Genomic DNA, 20,958 nt, shown 5'->3' with positions numbered 1-20,958 from the left:
AATTTTTTAGTAGCAACAAATGCTGCTTTTCAATGTCTCATGAAAGCAACCTTATTCTTTCAAGATCCTATTTCACTGGGGGAAAAAGAACCCCTCTAACTAACATTAAATATCAAAATGGGAAACACTTACGCATTAATTTGTCTGTAGAGGAGTGGTTGTTTTATGTCCCATTAACTGCATGGGATTGCTAACAACACGTGGAATTAAACACACACATAAGTCTTAGTGAAATTAAGGTTTAAAGAGGCTTGATCTTCTAGATTAGCTTTGGAGTTTTCACTTCCTTGCTGTCCTTAGCACCATTTCTCTTTTATTAACAAACTCACTGGCTAAGTTACATTAATATAAGCAAGTCTGTAGCAAAGCTCCTACCCACTGACATTTAGCTATTGATCTGGCTTTGCCTTTCAGCACTCATGCACTATCCCTTGTGGTTTGTGACAAGCTGCAGCAACTCGCTGCAGATGGTAAAACAGATTCTTAAATATCGATTTGAGGCTCCACTTCTAAAAGCTGTACTCTCCTGTACTCTCTAGAGGTATTGATGAGTTTTAATCTTGGGTTGTTGGATAAAGGAATGCTTTACAGTAGGTGGAATTTCAGTCTTCTGGTGTGAAGGTAGCTTCAGAAACTTGCTTTTACTCAGAGAAGGAAACTTATGTGTAAATGACCAGGGCATGAAGAGATGCCCTCTGAATTATATAAAAACAAATAGAAAATAGCATTATAGGAAAATACTGCTTTTTTAGTTTAAGGCAGGATAAGCAACTAGAGGCTGTGGCAATATAAAATGTTAAGTAATTGTGGTTAGCTATTTGTACTTCATGTGTTATAAGTGTATTTTAGATTGCTTATGAAGGTGGAGTAAAAAATTTAGAATGTAGAGCTGTGTTAATCAGGGTAGAACACAAATACAAGATTGCCACATTAGCAGAACATTCTGTTCTTGAAAGAGAATTTCTGAAGGAGGTAAATGTATGAGTGGATTAGCTTAATGCAAAACAATAAAATATTTAGACATAGTGAAAAATCAAGTAAATAATAATGGTAAATCAAACTATTATCATAAAGAATGAGAATAAAAGGCATAAAGAGACTGTGAATTTCCACAGGAACTTTGCAATTGCTCTTCATTCACTTGGAATGAACTCAGGAACACTTTCATATGAAATCATAAAGTAGATTTCAAACATTGCATAACGATGACTATACCTGAGCAGGCCAGAGGTCCTTCTAGCCCAGTATTCTGGCTCTGTCAGTGGACACTAGCAACATCAACAGAAAAGGTAGAAACAGAACAAATATATAATCTTTAGTCTCTGCAGTTTGCAATTGGAAACTTGGCATTCAATGACTTCAGTGAGAGTGAATTTACCACATGTATCAATACTCAAATAGATGTCTGGGTTTGTTTGTTTGTTTTTTTCCTTGAACTTGTGCAGTTACTTTTGAACCTGTGTATGGTTTTTACTGTTCCAAATATGTTCCAGAAAAGTGTTCAGTAGTTTAATTAGGCACAATATGAAGAACTGTCTGCTCTGTACTTACCCTTTCCTGGTTCCAGTTGGTGACCCCTACTTGTTGATTGGAAGAGACAGTATACAAAGTGAACTGTCGTTCCCTATTCATCCTTTCCATGCCACTCTTAATTACAAACCCCTCAGTCTCTCCTAGGCTGAGGAGTCCCAGTGTATTCAGTCATTCCCTGCATGGAAGTAATTTAATATTTCTGGTCATTGTTATTGCCCATTTTTGTGTCTTGAGACCTCTACCAATTTTGAGATAAGACCAGAACTACACATAGCTCAAGGTATGAGCACATCTTGAAATAAATGGCACAAAAAGTGTAATGCTTTTCATGTTGAAGGCTAGCAGCAAGTGTCATGGACTTAAAAGATGAATGTGGTTAGGATTTTTATAGAAATTCAGCAAAATTTTGTGAAATAATGTGATGGAGCAAATCACAGTTGTCCCAGGGAATGGTGCTAATTTGCCATCTCAACATATTATAGTTAAATAATTTTTAGGATTTTTATCTTAGGATCGTATGTTGTGAGAAACATCTAATTAGTGAAATCACATATTCCAGAAAAAAGAATGTTTAAAAGTGTTCATTTATCAGCTATCAGGAGAGCATATTGGTTCTGATACCTTCTGCAAGTTGCTGTGGCTGGTCTGTCAATATGAGTGGAATTCCACACATTTCAAAGTACTGTTTTCCAGTGCATTTTGATCAGGTATTGCAGCCTTTTTCAATCAGGATCTGAAGTTATAGAGAGACTTAATTTAGATGATGAATTGTTTGGCTGAGGACTGCATCTGTTTTTTGTGTTTATGAAATTTAGAGGCCCACTGACAGATTACCTGATTCACCACCAGTATTTCCAGGTCCAGTTGAAATACACCTGTTGAGTAATCCAGAGGTTATCTGTAATTAGTCCTTAATTCAGCCTAACTGCAGACTGTTTGCATGCTTGGATTAAAAAAACCACAAAAAACAAACAAACAAAAACCAGGAAAATTATTCTCCCTCTCTTGTTCCAGCTTATTTGCTGTCTCTGACCTCTATGGTCCTCTCCTTCCTCATTAACCCACTACCTCTTCTTCCAATGTTGCCAAAACTGTCTTCACCCATTTATAGCTGTGACCCTTGAAAAGGAACTGGAGTTTTTACATCAGTTTAGCTGTCTTTGGAGGGAGAGAGTTAATATATGATGCAGGATTTCAAGGACTTAAATCTAAAGAACAACAGTTAAATGCTATGAAAACAGGTTTTCAGGACAGGATACAAACTATAAATAGCATCCTCTAGAAAAAGGCTTTAATGAGTTAGCTCATAGCTTCAGAAGAAGCTTTGTTTTTCTGCTATAAGGAATGACTTTTTAAGGCTGATTATAGTTTTATCTTTTCAATGGTGGAATTTCTTACCAAATCTGGGGAGCTGCTGGCTTTCATCTTCAATTTTTCCCTGGTTTTGTTTTTGTTCCCACACCCTAGGTAATAACATATTCTGCAATATATATATAAGCTTAACTTTGCCTTTCGTTTTAGATATATTTAGATTTGCAATAGCAGAAAGTTGGGGGTTTTTCTGTAGTTTTGCTTTTGGTCAGAAGTAGTAGGAAATTCAAGGCTGGATAAAAGGGAACATAGCCCCTGTTTTTAAAAAGGGGGGAAAGGAAGACCCAGGGAACTACAGGCTGGTCAGTCTTACTTCTGTGCCTGGCAAGATCATGGAACAGATCATCCTGGAAAATCTGCTAAGGCACATGGAAAATAAAGAGGTGATTGGTGACATACTACATGGCTTCACTAAGGGCAAGTCATGCCTGACCAATCTGGTGACCTTCTACAACAAGGCTGCAGAGATGGTGGATGGTGGCAGAGCAACTGACGTCACCTACCTGCATTTGTGCAAGGCATTTGACACTGTCCCACATGACATCCTGGTCTCCAAACTGACAAGGCATGGATTTGACAGAGGGACCACTCAGTGGATAAGAGATTGGCAGGATGGCTGCACCCAGAGAGTTGTGGTCAATGGCTCAATGTCCAAATGGGGGCAGGTGATGAGTGGTGTCCCTTAGGGGTCAGTATTGGGACCAGTGCTGTTTAACATCTTTGTTGGAGACATGGACAGTCCTACAATATAATGTAGACAATCATGCATACTCCTTGTTGTCATGATTTTGGGAGGAAAGACAGAGTTTGAATGCTATATTGGATTGTGACACTGTACCCACCATATAAGCCATAAATATTATTATTATTGTTATTATTATTATCTCACATATGCCTGAATTTACCATTTACACCCTGCAATGAATAAAGCTCTGCCCAGAAAACAATATTAATTTTTAGTGATGCTTGAGTTTGGAGAATACCAGTGTCTCCATCAAAAATGTGCACCTTTGGAAATGAGACAAAGACAAAAACCTCATATGAGAACATGGGGGTTTATGTTTTCTGAGGCTGAGTTATTTTTGGCAATTGCTGGGATAATGCCTGGTTACAATCTACTCACTATTTTTCAATGTAATGCACACAGTAGTGCTGTTTGATTTATCACTTCCCTATGTTCCTTGCTGTTTGATATCCCTCTTTCACAGTTACGTGTTTGGGAAGCTAGAATATCATACGGCAGTGAAAGGCAGTTGGCAAAGCTGAAGGGGAGGGTAGTCTAGGTGACTACCAGATCTCTCTCCAGACCATTTTAGTAGGGTTTCATAGCATGCACTTGCACCTCATGGCCCTTGAAGTTCGTATGGTTTGTGTTGAGTGGAATGAGACATTCCAGTCTAAACATTATCAGACTTTTTTGTCAAGTAATGTAAAACTAAGAAACAAGATGTGTAAGAAAGGTTTACATTCACATGTGTGTAGACATTAGTTTTTGTCAGGCATTAGTTCTCGTTTAGAATTGAACTTGAAGATTGTCAGGTGTTTCTGGGTGACCTGCTGTGGATTCTGTGGTGGTCCTGCTCTGGCAGGCAGGCTGGACTTCATCTCCAGAGGTGCCTTCCAACCTCTGCCATTCTGTGATTCTGATTCATTTGGATTGGATTTTTTTTCTTTATTGGATGTCTATAGCTTTCAAGTTTGTGGAATCAGGCTCATATTAAAATAAATGGGAGGCTGCAGTGGCAACACCTGTGATTCTCAGAGTCCTGCTCACTGGCTTGATGAGAGCCACAAGGGTGTTCTTGGCCATTGTTGTTGGTTTTTTCTTTAGACATCTGTGTGTGTTTCTGCATGGTATGTGCATGCCTTAGTGTCACTGTTTGACTCAGGTTCGACAACAATGCTCTCGATCCCCTCCCCCTCCCACCCAGCTAGGGAAGGAGAGAGAGAAAAAGAGAGAGACTTGGCTGGATTGAAAACTAAACTAGACAGCTTTCATTAAACTCTAATGATATAAAAAATATATACAATTATATACAAATGTGTTCAGGAATGTGCACAAGCCTTTTGCCTCTGCCCACCCCCAGCAACTCCCACAGCATCTCCTGAGCTGTGAACAGTCCCGAAAAGTCCCGGAGCTGCTGGGGAAAGCGCAGAGTGATGAGGGTCAGGAGAGCTGGAGCCTGAGGGTCAATGGTGATGGGTGGACGGAGTCCTCCCCAGACGCCAGCCATGGATGGAAGAGAAGGGAAGAAGAAGCAGGAAGTTGTCTTCTGTGATCTCTGACCTTACTCTGAGCTTATGTAGATATATGGAATGGAATATCTCTGGCCAATTTTGCTGTCTGTCTAATTCAGCCTCCTACGGGGGGGTCACAGATCTCCCCATAGTGTCTGAGCTGGCAGAGTGAAGGTGTGACCTTGAGGACCCAGCAGTTAGAAAAACATTCCACTGTCTTATCAGCCTGAGTTAGAATAGAGTGTTGCTAGCTAAAACAAAACTTACTGAAGGAAAAAAAAATTAGTAAAATTGGCTTCATCCTGGCTGAAACCAGGACACTTAGAGATGCCTTTTTCTATCCACTAAGGAGAGTCTCCATGTCTACATTATATCAGAGAAATTAAAGGAGCACTAAAAATTTGTTTTAAGAGAGATGAGTCTTTTTTTTTTTGAGCAGATGGCAGTTATTAGTTAGTTATTATGACATTAATAAAGAATTCAGTCGAAGAGCATAAGAGAATTTTTAGTTGAATCTGACTAAAGTTCTGATTCCAAATCCTTGTCTAATAAGATTTATTTGGATATAGAAAAGTAAGCTAGATTTGAAATCTTGTATTTTGGGTGCTGTTGCTCCCTGGCATAAGAGCAGCCTCGAAAAGCTAAGTCTAAACTGTAAAGAACAGAAACCGTGTTTCGGGTGCAGGCTGACAGTCCTTCTTTTACCAACAATGGGCTAGCATCACATTTTTTCCTATCAGCTTGAAGAGGTCAGGTTTGAATTTGAATTGCTTGCCTGGACAGAAGTCAGATGGCTATCACTGCTGTTCTGTCTCAAATTACTCAACTTGTATTAGCCAAACTGAATGAAGACTATGTTTATTTGCAGTGTATGTATAACCTTATGCTGATGCCAAACCAGAAATAGCCAAGACCCAAGAACACTGGATCTCGCCTTCATTTCCTGAGGCCAATGCCTTTTTCTGGTTGCTCAGGCACATGCTACTAGTTGCTGAGATTTCTGTTTAGCACTGGGAGCTGCTGCCTAATTCCCTGTAACAATTCTCCTGGCTTGGTTGTGCTGACTACAGCAAAGAATTGCTGCTACTGAAATTCCTACCACTGTCTTTCTGTAGTGATAAGAGGCTTTCATGCCTACATTAGTTTCTGCAGTTAATTAATCTAAGTCTTTCTAATACTTGCTGTGGTAAGGATAGAAAGGCAATAACAGTGCAGATAAAGGATGAAATGGTTTAATCTCATTAATAAACAAAATATGTTCTGTCCTGGTACAAATATTAACTCCTCTTCTAATCAATGGGAGTTATGCAAGACATATAGAGCCAGGAAAATATATCTCAGCTATAAATGAAGGTGTGGTTCAGTTAGTGTGGTGCTGTTTTTTCTTTCCTGGTTTTAACATCAACTTCACATCATAATTAGCAGAATGAAATTCCTGCCAGCCAAGTACATAGTTTGGACGGATTAAAGAGAAGAGGTATGAGAAATGATAATTACCTTGTGCTCGTCAAGCTTCTATTGAAAATCTGACAGGATAATTACAAAATACCTGCTTTGCAGAATGTCTAGGGAAATTTTTAAAGAGCTATTTAAAATTGTTAGTTTATAATCTGTCCAAAAAGTTTTTTTCCCCCTTTTTGAAGTAGTGCATTACCATTTAGAGTTGTGGTACATGTTCAAATATACACCTTATTCTGATGTGTATTCCTGGTTGCGTTCCACTGCCCACCCCCAAAGAAAATTGCCCATAATTTTTTGCGTTACCCCACAAGATTCACCCACATACTCACCCTTAACTTTCAGCAGAACATTTTTCACCTGATGGAAACTGTAACCTTGTTGCTTTCAACAGTCTGAATCATAGTTATAGATAAGTTAACTGAGAGAAAAATGTTCTAGTGGACTACACAAAAATCTCTATTTTAACTGACAGGAAGAAGTTATTCTACTTTCATCACATTTTAATGTCTCGTCACTTGGCTTTTCTTCACCTGCTTTTGAAACTTGAAAATGCCACTCATCAAACTTATAGTTTTCTAAGACAGACATAAGTGTTAGAACACTGCTGATTTTTCTGAGAATTTGGATCACTGGGCCACAGATGCCTGCAGAAAGGCACAGAGCTGCTCTAGGCACCTGGTAGGGAGGACTAGAGTTCATGCAGGCTTTTTGAAGGATGAAGAGACTCAAGTGATCAGTTGTCTTGTAACAGATGAAGTAGAGCCCCCTAATACCAATTGTTTCAAGTCCCTGCAATTCAGTGTGAGTCATCTAGTATCATTATTGTGTTTAGTTAAACGGGGATGACCAGTGTCCTAGCTACAGGAGCAGGATTTCCCTGTATGGAGGTACTGTAAGCAATATTTAATTTCTCCCTGCCTTGTGCAGTTCCCAGAACATCTAACCAGCACGTACAGTGAGTTTAGTGCTTTCCAGAAGAGTCAGCAATTGCACATCAACAAAGTAGTTCATGTATCCACATGGGAAATCACTATTTTCTACTCACCTCTTAGGAGGAAGTAGTTGCAATTTGCTCTTGCTTTTCAAAATTCTCATATTTAGTCTCAGATGCCTTCAGGCATGACCAGGGAGTAGCCTGCAGACTGGCCAGCTGGTTCTGGCAGTCAGGACAGACTTTGAGTAACCACTCTCCCAAGGCGTGCCAAGACTGTTGAGAGACCACATGTACACCTTTATTGTGACAGGGACACTTAAATTTTGGTTGTGTCAGGAAACAGGGTTTGTGGACCCCAGAAAGGATGACCACAGATGAACTGGCTTGCTATACATAGCTGTGGTCAACTAACTGGTGTATTTGCCTCATTTCCCAAAGTGATGTTTTGGGTTCATAGCTATAAGGTTAATTACTGTAACATTTAAAGCTTAGAGTTTGTGTTTTTATATAAAGATAAAAGAATAGCCGGACATTTAATTAATTCTATATCATGTTCCTTGGTACATTGAATTACATGTTTCATAAGAATTACACAACCAGATTGTAAATGAGCAATTTTTATAGCATTCTAATTTCTCTCTTGTTTTTTTTTTTCCTTTGAACAGTTTATGAAGAGCCAGAAGACCCCAGTAACAGATCATTTTTTTCAGAAATTATCTCTTCAGTGTCAGATGTCAAATTCAGTCACAGCGGTAGATACATGCTAACAAGAGATTACCTCACTGTCAAGGTTTGGGATCTGAACATGGAAACAAAGCCCGTAGAAACGTACCAGGTAGGTATCTCTTATATCTTGAAGAGCAACAATATAAAGGCATCTCACTGTTTAAAAACTGAATATTTTCTTAAACTTTTCATTGCTTTGTCTGAGAAGCAGCCAGCTAAGAGAGCTGCTATTCAAGGGGGTTAAAATCCTCACAGTGGCATCCTTGTAGTTGGAAAAAGCAATTTCAGCATTAGAAAGGAAGTGTAAGGTTGGTGGAGTCAGGGTAACACTGTGGATTGAGCTCTTGAAAGAAACAGTGCTTCTATCAGGGGAAATCATCTCTTCATTTCGGCATCTATTTTCAAATGATGTATTTCACTATTAACATTTAAAAGAAACTGAAGAAAGAATTTTGTGTGTTGCTTAGCATTCTACTCCCACTGGGACTGCTGAGAGTTTACACCTTTGTCATTTCAGAACTTTTTTTTTAATTTTCATCTTTGTGTTTCTCCCTTGTGCCTAATTCTAGAAGCAATCAGTGTTAAACTCTAACATCACGACTGACACAGCAGTTTGTGAATGCCAGAGAGACACATCTGGCTGCTTGAATTCACTGAGATATTATCCAGACAAAATGCCAGTGGCTCCAGCCAGCACTGAGTTTGTACTCTGACATCTGTTCTGTTTGGCAGCAGAGGACTGAGCTTACCTTTTTTGACTGCCTTAAACAAGGGAAATATGTCTGTGACACAGAAACTGCTTGTTATAAAAATGCAGTGAGAATAATCTGTTAAGCTACCTACAGAAGAGTGTGCACAGTAGGAAAAATGTCATTCCTCTGGCTCGTACTGCTTACTTAGGGACAGTCCTGCAACAGTACTGGAACAAGCCCTTGCGTTCTGTGTCTATAATGGCAGGCAGGGTAAAGTGCTTCACAGTAACTATAATTAAGATTGGTTTTAAAATATCATGTCAAATAACATGTCAAAACAACTGAAGTTTTACATCAATAATGGAGTAGGGAACCTTGTCCCTGGAGAGGAATAGCTGGTCAAGCCAACCTGTTTGTCTTGACTTTGACATCTGCTTTTATTTCCTCATGTAGGTAGCTGTGAAACAAGCTGGTCACCTTTAAATCAGTCTGACACCCAACACTGGGGTCAATTTAAAAGTTACATTTCTCCATGCTGAGATGGGAAAATTGACTATGATGTTAAGTTTTCAGTACAGATTATTACAGTCTAGTGCTTACAGAAAACGAACTGACTAAATAAAAAAGACTCACAACAACAAATCTCCTGCAAATGTAACGCTGTTCTTACTGCTTTACTTTAATCTATGGATTACCTTTTATTTTCAAATTGTTACTCAGTGACTTGTGAAGACTATAGAGGTGCATTGCTGAGTGTTGCAGAAGACTAAAGGAGAATCTGCAACTGTGGGTCCTTAGGAAGTCGGTATCACAGGACTCCATAGAGTTCATATGGTTCAACTTCTCTGGGCAGCCTTTCTTGATTTTCAGCTGCAGAGAGTAGAGAATTCTGTTCTTAAGAAAAAAGTGGTTTAAATTACTCTTTTAAATAATTTGTCTTAGTGGCATCTTTCTCATATACACATAAATCCCATCTATAAATTTGGAAGTCTCCCAAAAAGGTTTTTGTGATGTATAACCCAAAGGCAACAAATAAATAACACTTTCACTTCTGTATCCACATAATTATGATGGCATGTATATAATTAAAAGATTAAAAGATATTAATTAAAAGATTGAATTTCTCATTTCATCCACTGCATGGCAGCCACTTAGATGTTGTCTAGCTGTGAGAGTCTTGAAGAGGATCACAACAGGAGATTTCCCCATAGGGTTGTAAGAAAGAGCAAAGTCTATAACTGTACTGGTTCATTACCAGGTAACAATTTTAATATCACCAACAAAATCAAATTCCTCATGCAAGTTATTTTTCTTAGCAATGCTGTGGCTAAAAGAATGCCATTGCATCGAGCAGCTGTTGCAGCCTTGCTGAAACATGTCATCTGCTGACAATGATTCAACATGATTTTCTCCTCTTTATGCTTCACATGAAAGAAAAAAAGGGCAGAGTATGATCCACTGGACAGCAGTAAATGGGCAATTCAGTGGAATGCTTGCATGTTGCAAGGCAGCCCTGCCTAACAGGATACTGTTCTCGTGCTGCCAGGTGAATTATCCCAGCAGAAACACCAGACCAGCAGCAGCCAGAGCTGGACACATTCGTCTTTGTCGCTTACCAGTGCAATCCCTGATTGTGACTATTCAGTCTCAATGAAATAGCTCCCCATGTAGTCATGTTGCTGTGTTAGTGTGGAGCATGGGATTACTAGATAATACCATTAAGGTGTGACCTGAAACCATGCAGTGAAGAAAAGGAGAATGCCTTTTGTAATTAGTTAGGAAGGAATTTGGTTTGGGTTCAAGTAGTATTCATATGTGTTAAGAAAAATATGTTGAACAGACAGGGCATCAATTGGTAGTGGCAGATGAACATGCAAACAAGGTGAAAATTACGTGTTTCTTCCAGTTAGTTTTCATAGTCACTCCAAGGATCTGATTGTGGTCAAATGTGATAACCAGAGGGTCCACAGGAAGCACAAACTGGTGGTCCAAAAGAAAAAGGAGCTGAGGCCTTGAAGAGATCAGTAAGAAATCTGAGAGAGAAACAGCAAAATGCTGTTTGACAGAGCTGATAGAAAGGCACAGCTCCAAGCTGTGGAGCTGGGCACACTTTGCAAAGGGTGTGTACATGACAGTGGCCATGACAGATGGCTGCTGGAAATGGTAACAACAGGAAGACCTGGAAATGTAGTCAATGAGACAAATGTGATCCAATTTCTTCTCCTGCCTTACCCAACCTTTCTGCTTCTTCCAAGTGTTGGGTGCTCACAAAGATGGTAAAGGAGAGAACTCCAGTTCTGTAACAAATTACACTGTTAACATAAAAAGGCATTAAGAGATTTAAGTACTGAGTGCAGGAAACTGCATCAGCACTAAAAGTGTTCTGACCTATTACTCACCATGAGGGTAAATGCGTTTAATTGTGAAATATTTTATCTGCATCTAATATTACTTGCTGTGTAAGACATTGCCTATTGATACACAGTTCAGTGTTCACTCATTATTAATGAAAATGTATCCATGACTAAAATCTATAATCTTTATTAACCTCATTTTACAATATTTTTAGGATTCTCTACAATTTGGCTATTGAAAATAGGTTATCTCAAAGAAAAGATAAGTAAAAGGTCATTGTCCCTCATCTGGTATTGACAGAAGCTGTCTTACTACAAGAAATGTTTATGCCTTCAGGCTGTAGGAGGCTGCTGAGCATCCATGAGCACGAGCAGTCTCCCTGGGCTTGCAAGAACCAGTACCTCTGTATGCCAGAGCTAAATTATGCCCCTCAGCTATTGGATTGGTATGTGTGCTCCTAGAGGCCATCTACACATCTTTGTTTCACAGTTTCTACAACAGCTAGGGCACAATATCGGGAGTAAAAGTGCATTAGTAAATTCTTTTAGGCAGGGATTTTCTATCTCATTATTTCCTTGTGGAATTAAACCAGTCATCCAGAAAGAAAAATCATTAAAATTCAGCAAAGAATTGAAACAGTTAGAATGAGATTTGCTTTTTTTAAGATAACCCTTGTTTAGCAGAGATGTGTGGCCCAGAGGAGAGGTCTTCTGCTGGTTGGTCCCACTTTTCAAGTGTCTAAATGAGAATTTACAATGCTTTTAAGTCTCAGCCAAATAGGACATATCCTTGGGCCAAGTTAGTGCTCTAATTTGCAGCCTGTGCAACTGAAACCTTGTACTGTATTGGGCTTCTGAAATACTTTACCCAAATACATGTAATATCATTCACTACAGGTTCTTTTAAATTAAAGCCAAGTTCTCTTTGTGCCACAATTGAGTCCACTTATCTTGGAATATAACATTTTTGTAACTATTTAAATTGGATTTCTTGCACATTAATTAGCACATTTAGGGTGTGAGCTGGTGCAATGTCTTTAGGAATTAGGCTAGCACTGAGAAAGTCACCCAAGCAGGAATCAAATATGTTGAAGAGGGGTTGTCTGCAGCCTGCTGAGGGAGGTATGCTTCATGCCTCCCTGCAACAATAATTCTGTAGCACCTGTTTAATTGGGCCATGGAAATGTACAGCTAGCTTCTTCAGAGTTCAAACACAGTATCTTCTGCAAAGCTAGCAGGCTCTGCAGCACGTCTTGAAAGTGAATGTGGGAGACAAAGGAGAGAGTGGAGGGCTGATTGTGGACTTTTGTATTTTGTTTTATTTCAAGGATAACAGCAGTTGTTTGGTTTTTTTTCAAACAGGTACATGATTACCTTAGGAGCAAGTTGTGTTCTCTCTATGAAAATGACTGCATCTTTGACAAGTTTGAATGTGCATGGAATGGATCAGACAGGTAATCCATCTTTGTGTCCATAAGTGTCTTCACATAGGAAAAGAGCTCACATATGATGGGGAACAATCAGAAAGTATTGTGTTACATCTGGTTATTTTCCACATCAGTTTACATCTTCACATACCAATGTTCAGGTTGATAAAAGGTCATGACATTGACATTGGAATGGACTTCCCTGGGAAGTGGTGGAGGCACTGTCCCTGGATGTGTTCAAGGAAAGGTAGGATATGGCACTTCATGCCATGGTCTAGCCAGTATGGTGGTGTTGGTCATAGACTGGACATGATAATCTTAAAGGTCTTTTCCATCCTTGGTAATTCTGTGATTCTGTGAAGGTGTTTGGATATTAGGGTAGTTGCATCTGTGACCTCATGAGACACAATGTGTACCTTGTTAATCTTGGGTGATGCCTGAGGGAGAAAAAAGTCAACCTTCAAATTCTGTGATCACCAAAATCGTAAGTGGCTTCAGAAGTTATAAATATGCTGCCAACTTGCACATCCACACCAATACACTAAGGAAGCTTGTGTGGTCCTGTATTAAAACATGAGATGCCTCAGAAATCCAATTCATTCACTAGAAACAGGAAGAGAGGAAAGGCAGTCACAGGCACCCTCTGATCATCTACAAACTGCTGTCACCTCCCCACTGACATAAATGACAGTTCTTCTGATATGTACCCCTATCAGAGCAGTCCCTTTCTCTCTGCACTGAAGAAGACATCCTGTTTTTATCTTGGACATAATATCTTGTTGAATATTTTCATGAGAAATATAGACACAGCAAGTCAGTGAGTGCAAGCAAGGATGCAATGTGTTAATGCCATAGTGTTAGCAAATGGTGGCAGCACTTCGGGGACTAGGAATATTCTACAGCAGTCAAGCAGCAGTCAACTGAGCAGTCAAGCAGACGGGGATAATAAAAATGGATTAAATCCAACTGTGTAATGCAAGGTGAGGATTTTAGTTTAAAAGCACAACACCTATCATCTTATCAATTGGAAGCAACTCACAGGGAGTTCATACACTAGGTGACTATAGAAGGGATTAGCAATCTACAAAATGCATGTGAGAGTGAGCACAGGAGTAAATTTTGAATGTTACACAGTGACTTCTGGCTTAGCAAAGCTAGGAGCCAAGAGGCAGAGGTCGGGCAGTGGATGAGAGCCTGGAACTGTGCCTTCAGCTCACTTAGCCTCTCTTTTGGGAAAGAGAAAAATGATCCATCTCATTGTATTTCAAGCAAGCCTGCCCTCCTGTACTGGGCAAGGACTAAGAAACTGAGTGGGGGACTGCTGTGAAAAAGGGGAATATGATCCTTGAATAGGCAAGGCTGGGATATCCAGCAGAGAAAAGCAGTGGTGGCATTATGTTAGGATCTTATTCAAAGATCTTTGGACTACAATTACACATTTTTTTGTTCCTCATCTCTAAGCTGGATGAACTAATTGGGCAAATAGACTCCAAAGAGAGGAGTGGTCAGGAGTATGTTTTTGATCAGCTTAGCAAAAGAGAAGCCAAGATTATCCTTGACATACTATGTCAAGGTATACACAGGGACTGAGAGGATCTAGCTAAGATAAATGTGAATTATAAGGGCACAACAGCAAATAGGTATTGAGTGACAACAGTTAATTATAGCCTGGAAGTAAGTAGTTCATACCTGGTCAAACCGTAAGTGTGCAGCAGTCTTCCCATCCTGAGTAGTGGAAATGTAAGAAGCCAAACTGTTTTGGTGGTGGTGCTCAGGAAATTTGTGAAAGCAGTTATATGAGATGCTGGTTAAAATGACAAGTGTCTGAACCTGGAGGTGTAAAAGAGGTCTCTTGCAGTCCTGTGTTCCACAAATGGAGATAAAGTGTAATGCTGCACACTGGGCAAGGGGCATCTTCTGTTTGGACTGCTTTTCTTTGCTCAGTTCCTGTACCTCCCCAATGGATAGAATCTATCATTCCTAAGAAAAACCTTTTACCTTGTGTCCTGTATTATGCAAATGAAAAGACATACTTCCATACTGTTGTCTACATGCCAGAGTAATGTTATGTCTGACAAGGATTAACTCAGGTTTGAGTATCCCCTGTGATGCAAACTGCTGGCCATTTAAAGTTACATAGGTGGGCCACACTGGGCAAAATCCTTCTCAGATGGCTATGACTGCAACTTAGGCACCAGCTGTTGTAGAAGTGGCTTTGATATGGTCAGAAAGTAGGAATGACCCACAGTTTTAGGGGAAGATCCAGGTTTTGATGCTTTTCTCTGAACCTTGCAAACACATGCATCTATGGATGGTTTAGCAGAGGGCTGTCTCAGGAGCAGGGTTACTGCTTGAGTGTGGTCCTGCTGGAAACACCAAAATAAAAGCCTTTCTTGGAAATGTGGATGATGCTGATCCTTGCCTATATCCTACACAGAAGAATCAAGCAATCAAATAATTTTGGTATTTTGAAATGGACAAAAATTCAGAGCTTTTCAGATCCTTTCAGAGCATTTTGCTCATCCTTGATGGGAATTCCCAGTGTGTTGTACAGTATGGACAGCCACGTGTTCCCAGGCCCAGGCTCTTCCTTCTGTATTCAAAGAAAGTGCTGCCATCCTCATTGGTGCAGTAAGGCACACCCTGGATAGTTGCCTGGTAAGAGCAGAAATTATTCAATATAAAGGTTTAAAGTGAACGGAATATTTTCATTCCTACTTGACAGATCAGCAAGATCAATGCAGTGAGTAATTATTAAGTGGGAACATTAGATTGTGGGAGCTTCATGTATTGTACTGCCCAGACACTGGGGCATTGTTAGTCGTGCACAATTACCAGACCTGTCACTAAACACACTGTGCTGCTCTTGATTGAAAGAAACTGTTGAGTAGAGTAGCTGGCAACGTTTGACAAGAGATAAGGGTTTGCTTTAATTTAGCTGTTTCTCTTTAAGAGTCAAATATATCACCACTGATGGGTTTGTGGTTTTCTGCTTTTTGGGTTTTTTTAATGAACATTTACTTCCTTGAGCTTCTTGCTTCTGTGTTTGACAAGTATTGTTTTGCTACACACAACAAAGGTTTGGGTTTTTTTCTGTAGATCCAAATTTAAATTATATTTGAGTAGCAGTAATTCATAAAGAACAGATCATTTGAATAGTATGGCTGCTTAATTTGATCCTTTTGGCATATACATTTTTAGAAAGGAGTACTGCTGAAGGAAAGCAATGCCAATTAACAATGTTACTCTTAAAAGATGCTGCAGTACAGTAATTGTATTATTAATATGTATACATAATGGTAATAACTGCAGACCTGGACATGTTATTTTTGTCTTTTGCAGACTTTAAAGCTACAAGAACAATTTAAAGTGACAGGATTGTTCAGTTAAAAATGAAGGCATATTTAATATTTAGGTGAAAATACTTTTTACTAATTTTTGTCATTACTAGGGAGTTAATCTAGGCTACGATAGAACCTGATGGTGAGGCTGTGTACAAAAAAAAAAAAAATCAATGTACATGAGCTCTGATTAGGACGTGATTGATGCTCAGTTACTCCAATGAACAGGAACTAATATGATCAGACAGACCCGATCTCATTTGCTGAAGGGCACATTAATCATGATGTACTTTGGCAACAACAGTGGTCAGGGGAGGGAGTCATGCAGGGGTCTTACAGTAATTCAACCAGGTGAGCATATCTTATATGTAGTTGAGTATATTACACTAAAATCATGCCATATTTATTGTATATACATCATTACATGACTATGTAGAGCATGTGAGCCCTATGTATACATTGATGTAATTTAGTTCAACCATTCACTTCTGAAGTCGGGTCTTTTAATAAAGACCTGTAAGACACTATTTTCTTCTCACTGTCAGCTATACTTTTTTGTTATTTCAATTTTACCGGAAAAATTAGCACTTAGGGAGCTGTTTGTGAGTTGCAGGAGAAGCCAGTGAAATAAGAAAACAGTGTAGTAATTCTACATGTCAGTAAGCAAATACCTTAATTACTAGTGAATTCTTACTTTAAAAATTTCAAATGAATGGGTATGTGGGAACCCTTCCAGGGAGACATCTGAATACCATCATGCCAAGTGATATGCTGCAAGCAGATGAGTAAAGTCACATACAACAGTTAATTCAGTCCTTTCCTACTGAACTGTCATTCATCCCACTGAGTATCTGTCGGCCTTTTACTCTAATCAGGCAGAATTGGCAAGTCCCAGTGGATGAGATGTTAACAGTCAAGCAAGACTGGAGGTAGTGGGAGATGGCAAAGAAGGGTGAGCAGGGAGAACTCCAAGAGTAAAATGAAGAGATGAGATGAAAAAGAGACAAAGTAAAAAAAAAAAAAAAGAAATAAAGTGAAATGATAGAGTGAAGCAAAAGAAACAAGACAGAGCAGGGAACAGAGGATGAAGCTATGGAGGACACTTCACTGGTAGGAGAGAGAAGCAGATGAAGTGTTTTTTAAAAACTGCTTAGCAGGGTAGAGGGAAATGGAAAAAGTGAGGGGGAGGAGAAAGAGGAGGAGGGAAAGGAAAACTTAACTAGAATGTGTGGTAAAGGCAAGTCAAGACTGCAGGGGAAGAAAGAGAAAAAGAACAGAATGGCAACTCTGGAGGGAGTAAGAAGGAGAGTAGGATAAAAATAGGATCAGATTGTGCTGGGGTTTTTCCTTCCCCTTTTACTTTCTGTAAGAATACATTTGTCCTGCTTGTAAAGAAAAAAAATATGGATAGTATTTCAGGCCATAGTGACCCTGCATTAGGACTGAAGTTTGGCAGTGAGATGCCTCAGAATGTGTGATTAATAAGAATACCCCAGCATTACCAGAATTTTGTGGTGTTGCTCAAAACGCACACACATTTGAAGAATCAACAGAATTTTTAGAGATGCTTGGAGCAGCTCTAAAAGAGGAAGCAGACAGTACTCTGTGCTCTGCAAAGCAGCACCACGAGGAGAGGGAAGCATGTTCCACTTGTGGGGTAGCGTGGGAGGGTTAGCATGGAGCTGTTGGAATGCATCTGGGGCCCTGCAGATGCAGGATGTTGCTTCTCCTTCCAGAGCACTGCCTAGGCTGCCAATGCATGAAATGTAGGCTGTGGTAGCCATGTTACTGCCGTTGGGGTTTTTTTTGCTTGTTTTAATTTATTTTTTTTTTAATCATCCTGCCTTCATCTGTGGGGGGTTGAGCTGAGTCTATCAGCAGCTTCCCTCCAGCCTGAGGTGTCAGTACACTGCTCCACAGGGCACTCTGGAGTGTGTTCTGTGTCCTAAATATCCCTGCACAGCTAAGATGATGGTACCTATGACCATGTGTAGCAAAAGTTGTAAACCTGCTTTCTGCATAAAATTAAATGTGATTAGGCAGAGCTTTTCTTGGCTGCTCCCTTACACAGCTATGAGGTAGTGTGGGGTGTTTTGGGTAAGGGGAACCAGGCTCACTTTTATGGGGTTTGTGCAAGCACTCATCATAACAGTGCTGGGCAGAGCAAAGAGTCTGGAAATACAGAACACATTCTTTTTATATTCAGCTACAATTTTTATTCATGTATATGTATGGAGATCTCCTCATTGCATGGGTTCCATTATTGTACATTATATTTTCCTGAACAGAAATAAATTGCAGGCTTATATCTAGTTATTACTCTTTTTTAGTGTTATTTTAAGCAGCAGGTAAGGTTATAATCCATCTATGTTTGTGACCTTGAACAAGAATGGGCACTTTCTCATTTACATAATGCTATTTTTTACTGAGCCATTAAACTGCAGAAAAACAGGGCCAGCATGAAAAGTAGTCATCTACATATGTTAAAAAAAATAACTGCAGTAAATCCAAAGAAAGCAGACTTTTAAATATATGCGACGGTTCAAGAAATTAAAAAGCAAATGGGCTGTAAAGGCAGTTTTACTGCAAGCAAAACCTCCTCAAATGAGATTCTTGGCAAACACTTCTGTATTCATTTGGTGCACTGATACTTGGGCTTTGTGAAGACTGCTCCCCTGATGGTTCTTGCCTCAACCTGGAGGGATGCTCCTCATTCCCCTGGGAACCACAGCTCTGCAGCCCATGGAACAGGGTGTTCAAAATTTTGCCTGGGGGTATAAAAAAAGCATAATACTGTTCTGGGCTGTTTGCATCACAAATTGTGTATGTTAGCAGTGAGATATGAAATAACCTCGACTTTTTCATGTTGTGAATAACCATTACAGCAGGAGCTGTAATGACAAGACATGGTGATTTGGAAGGAGTGAAACATTAGATTTACTACTGTTGATTCAATTCCTGAAATGGGCACTAATCTTGATCAATAGGCTTTCTGCAGCTTGTGGGATGTGTTTTATCAAGCTGTCAAATGACTTTTTTTTTTTTTTTTTTTTTTTTTAGCTTGTGAAGTTGTTAACTTGTGCCTTATTAAGCAGGGTTGTGCCAGGTCTTTGCAGGTGGGGAATGTACGGGAAACCTCACTTTAGATGACCCAATGGCAGGTACTGCTTCTGTGCTCTCCTGAGCAGCGAGGCAGCTCCCTGCAGGGCTGGCTGCAGCTGGGGATGGACAAGTGCTTCTGTTGCCCATCCCTGAACTCAGCAGCAGAGCAGTGTACAGCCAGGTGTGCTGCCTGCAGACTCAGGAGCACAGTCTCTGGCAGGGTGAAGGCTGTGGGTGACCTGTTGCTGAGGGCAGCGTGTGCTGTGTCTCTGTGCTACTCCTGTCTGATTTGCAGCAGTTCCCTTCAGCACTTCAGGAGCTGCAAAAAGCTCTGTGTGGAATCAGCCACCATCAGACTCCAGTGTGCCACCAGCAAACATGGGAGCAAGATTGAGCTGGCAGCCCTGCTGGTGATTCAGTGTGTACAGCTCCAGCTCACCCACTTTAGTCACCTCAGCAGCTCTGAGGTGAGCAGGGCTGCTGCCAGGCTGTAGCTGTGGTGCTAAAGCAGTTAGCTGCTCAGCTGCCTTTTGTGCTGTTTTCAGTGTATTATCCATTTGTATTACAGTAGCTTCTAATGGCCCCAAATGAGATCAAGGCAATGCTGGCTGGAGGCTGTGCACACAGTGTAAGGCAGCTCCTCAATCCAGGAGCATGTAATCTAATCAGCTAGTGAGTATCTGGATAGTTTATGCCTTATCCTCCCATGGTTGCAGATGCAAGTGCTGAAGCAATGCAGCTGTCTTTTGAGAGGGAGGACAGTTTATTATATGAGACACACAAGAAATATGTTCTGTTGGGCTGTAATTCCTGTGGAGATTTGACCATTCGGGGTGAGTTCCCCTTCCAGAATGGAAATTCAGATAAATGACCTATTTGGGGCTGAGACAGGAGAGTAGAGCGTGGCCCTGGCTTCAGATATGGAAAAAGTTCATAGGGGATGAGCTTTCAAACAAGGCTCTGAAATCCATGATTATGCTAATCCAATAACCCGAGGGCCATGGATGAAATCCTGAATTCATTAAAGTTAGTGACAAAATATCCTTCCCTAGAGACTGGGGGAATGAAGCAAATGGCAATCCATTATTTCAAACTACAAGCTGATTAATGGGGTAATTTTTATACAGGTTGAGGTATGTTTTCTGTCCCTTTCTCCCAGACCCAGACATATCCTGGCTTGAAGCTTCATTCAGACTTCATAGGAGAGATGACAGAATCCTGTTTATCAGTGTCTTTATTTTTAAGGAGCATTGTAGGTTCAAATTTTAATGGTGTCTAGACTTCTAAGGTCTATGGCTTTAGAAGGGAGAACGGATTATAATTTACTTGTGCAAACTCTGCAATTTTTCAGAACTTTGAAACCAGCTTTCTTCAAAATGGTCATTAAAATATATAATTATGTACTAAATATTACATTGTTTCAAAAACTTCAAAATACTTTGAACTTTTTATTTTTTAAAGACTTATCCTGTAATCATGGTAAATCTCAGCTATCAGAAAAGGTAAGGCTCTGGAGAAAGAAAAAAAGCCTGAGAAGTATGATCCTTAAATGCTCATAAAAAGCTGTAGGGTAATTAAAAAAAAACTTTATTGAAACATATTACTTTTATTGTCTTGTGAAGTCAATCTCATGACAGTTGTGGACACTTCAGGATGCAAGTTTTGGTGTAGCTGAAATTTTCATTGAATGCTCCAATAGGGAATGGGAAGATATTGGTAGAATATATAGAACTATTCACCCTGCGGAGTACTGGGAAAAATCATTTTTTATACTCTTTC

The 20,958-nt window shown here is 39.8% G+C and overlaps 1 protein-coding gene across 1 annotated transcript in view; it reads left to right on the top strand.

Annotated features, from left to right (window-relative positions):
* PPP2R2C (protein phosphatase 2, regulatory subunit B, gamma) overlaps window positions 1-20,958 on the top strand; it is a 129,667-nt gene that overhangs the window by 108,051 nt on the left and 658 nt on the right. Inside the window, exons 7-8 of the mRNA XM_010003115.1 lie at window positions 8,203-8,372; window positions 12,672-12,763. Of these exons, the coding sequence (XP_010001417.1) occupies window positions 8,203-8,372; window positions 12,672-12,763 (262 nt within the window). The remainder of the gene's footprint in view (window positions 1-8,202; window positions 8,373-12,671; window positions 12,764-20,958) is intronic.

The sequence above is a fragment of the Chaetura pelagica genome, unplaced genomic scaffold, assembly GCF_000747805.2.
Source record: "Chaetura pelagica isolate M959 unplaced genomic scaffold, ChaPel_1.0 scaffold147, whole genome shotgun sequence".
Lineage (NCBI taxonomy): Eukaryota > Metazoa > Chordata > Aves > Apodiformes > Apodidae > Chaetura > Chaetura pelagica.
Note: the sequence above shows the minus strand (reverse complement) of the source record. Positions and strands in the feature narration are given on the sequence as shown.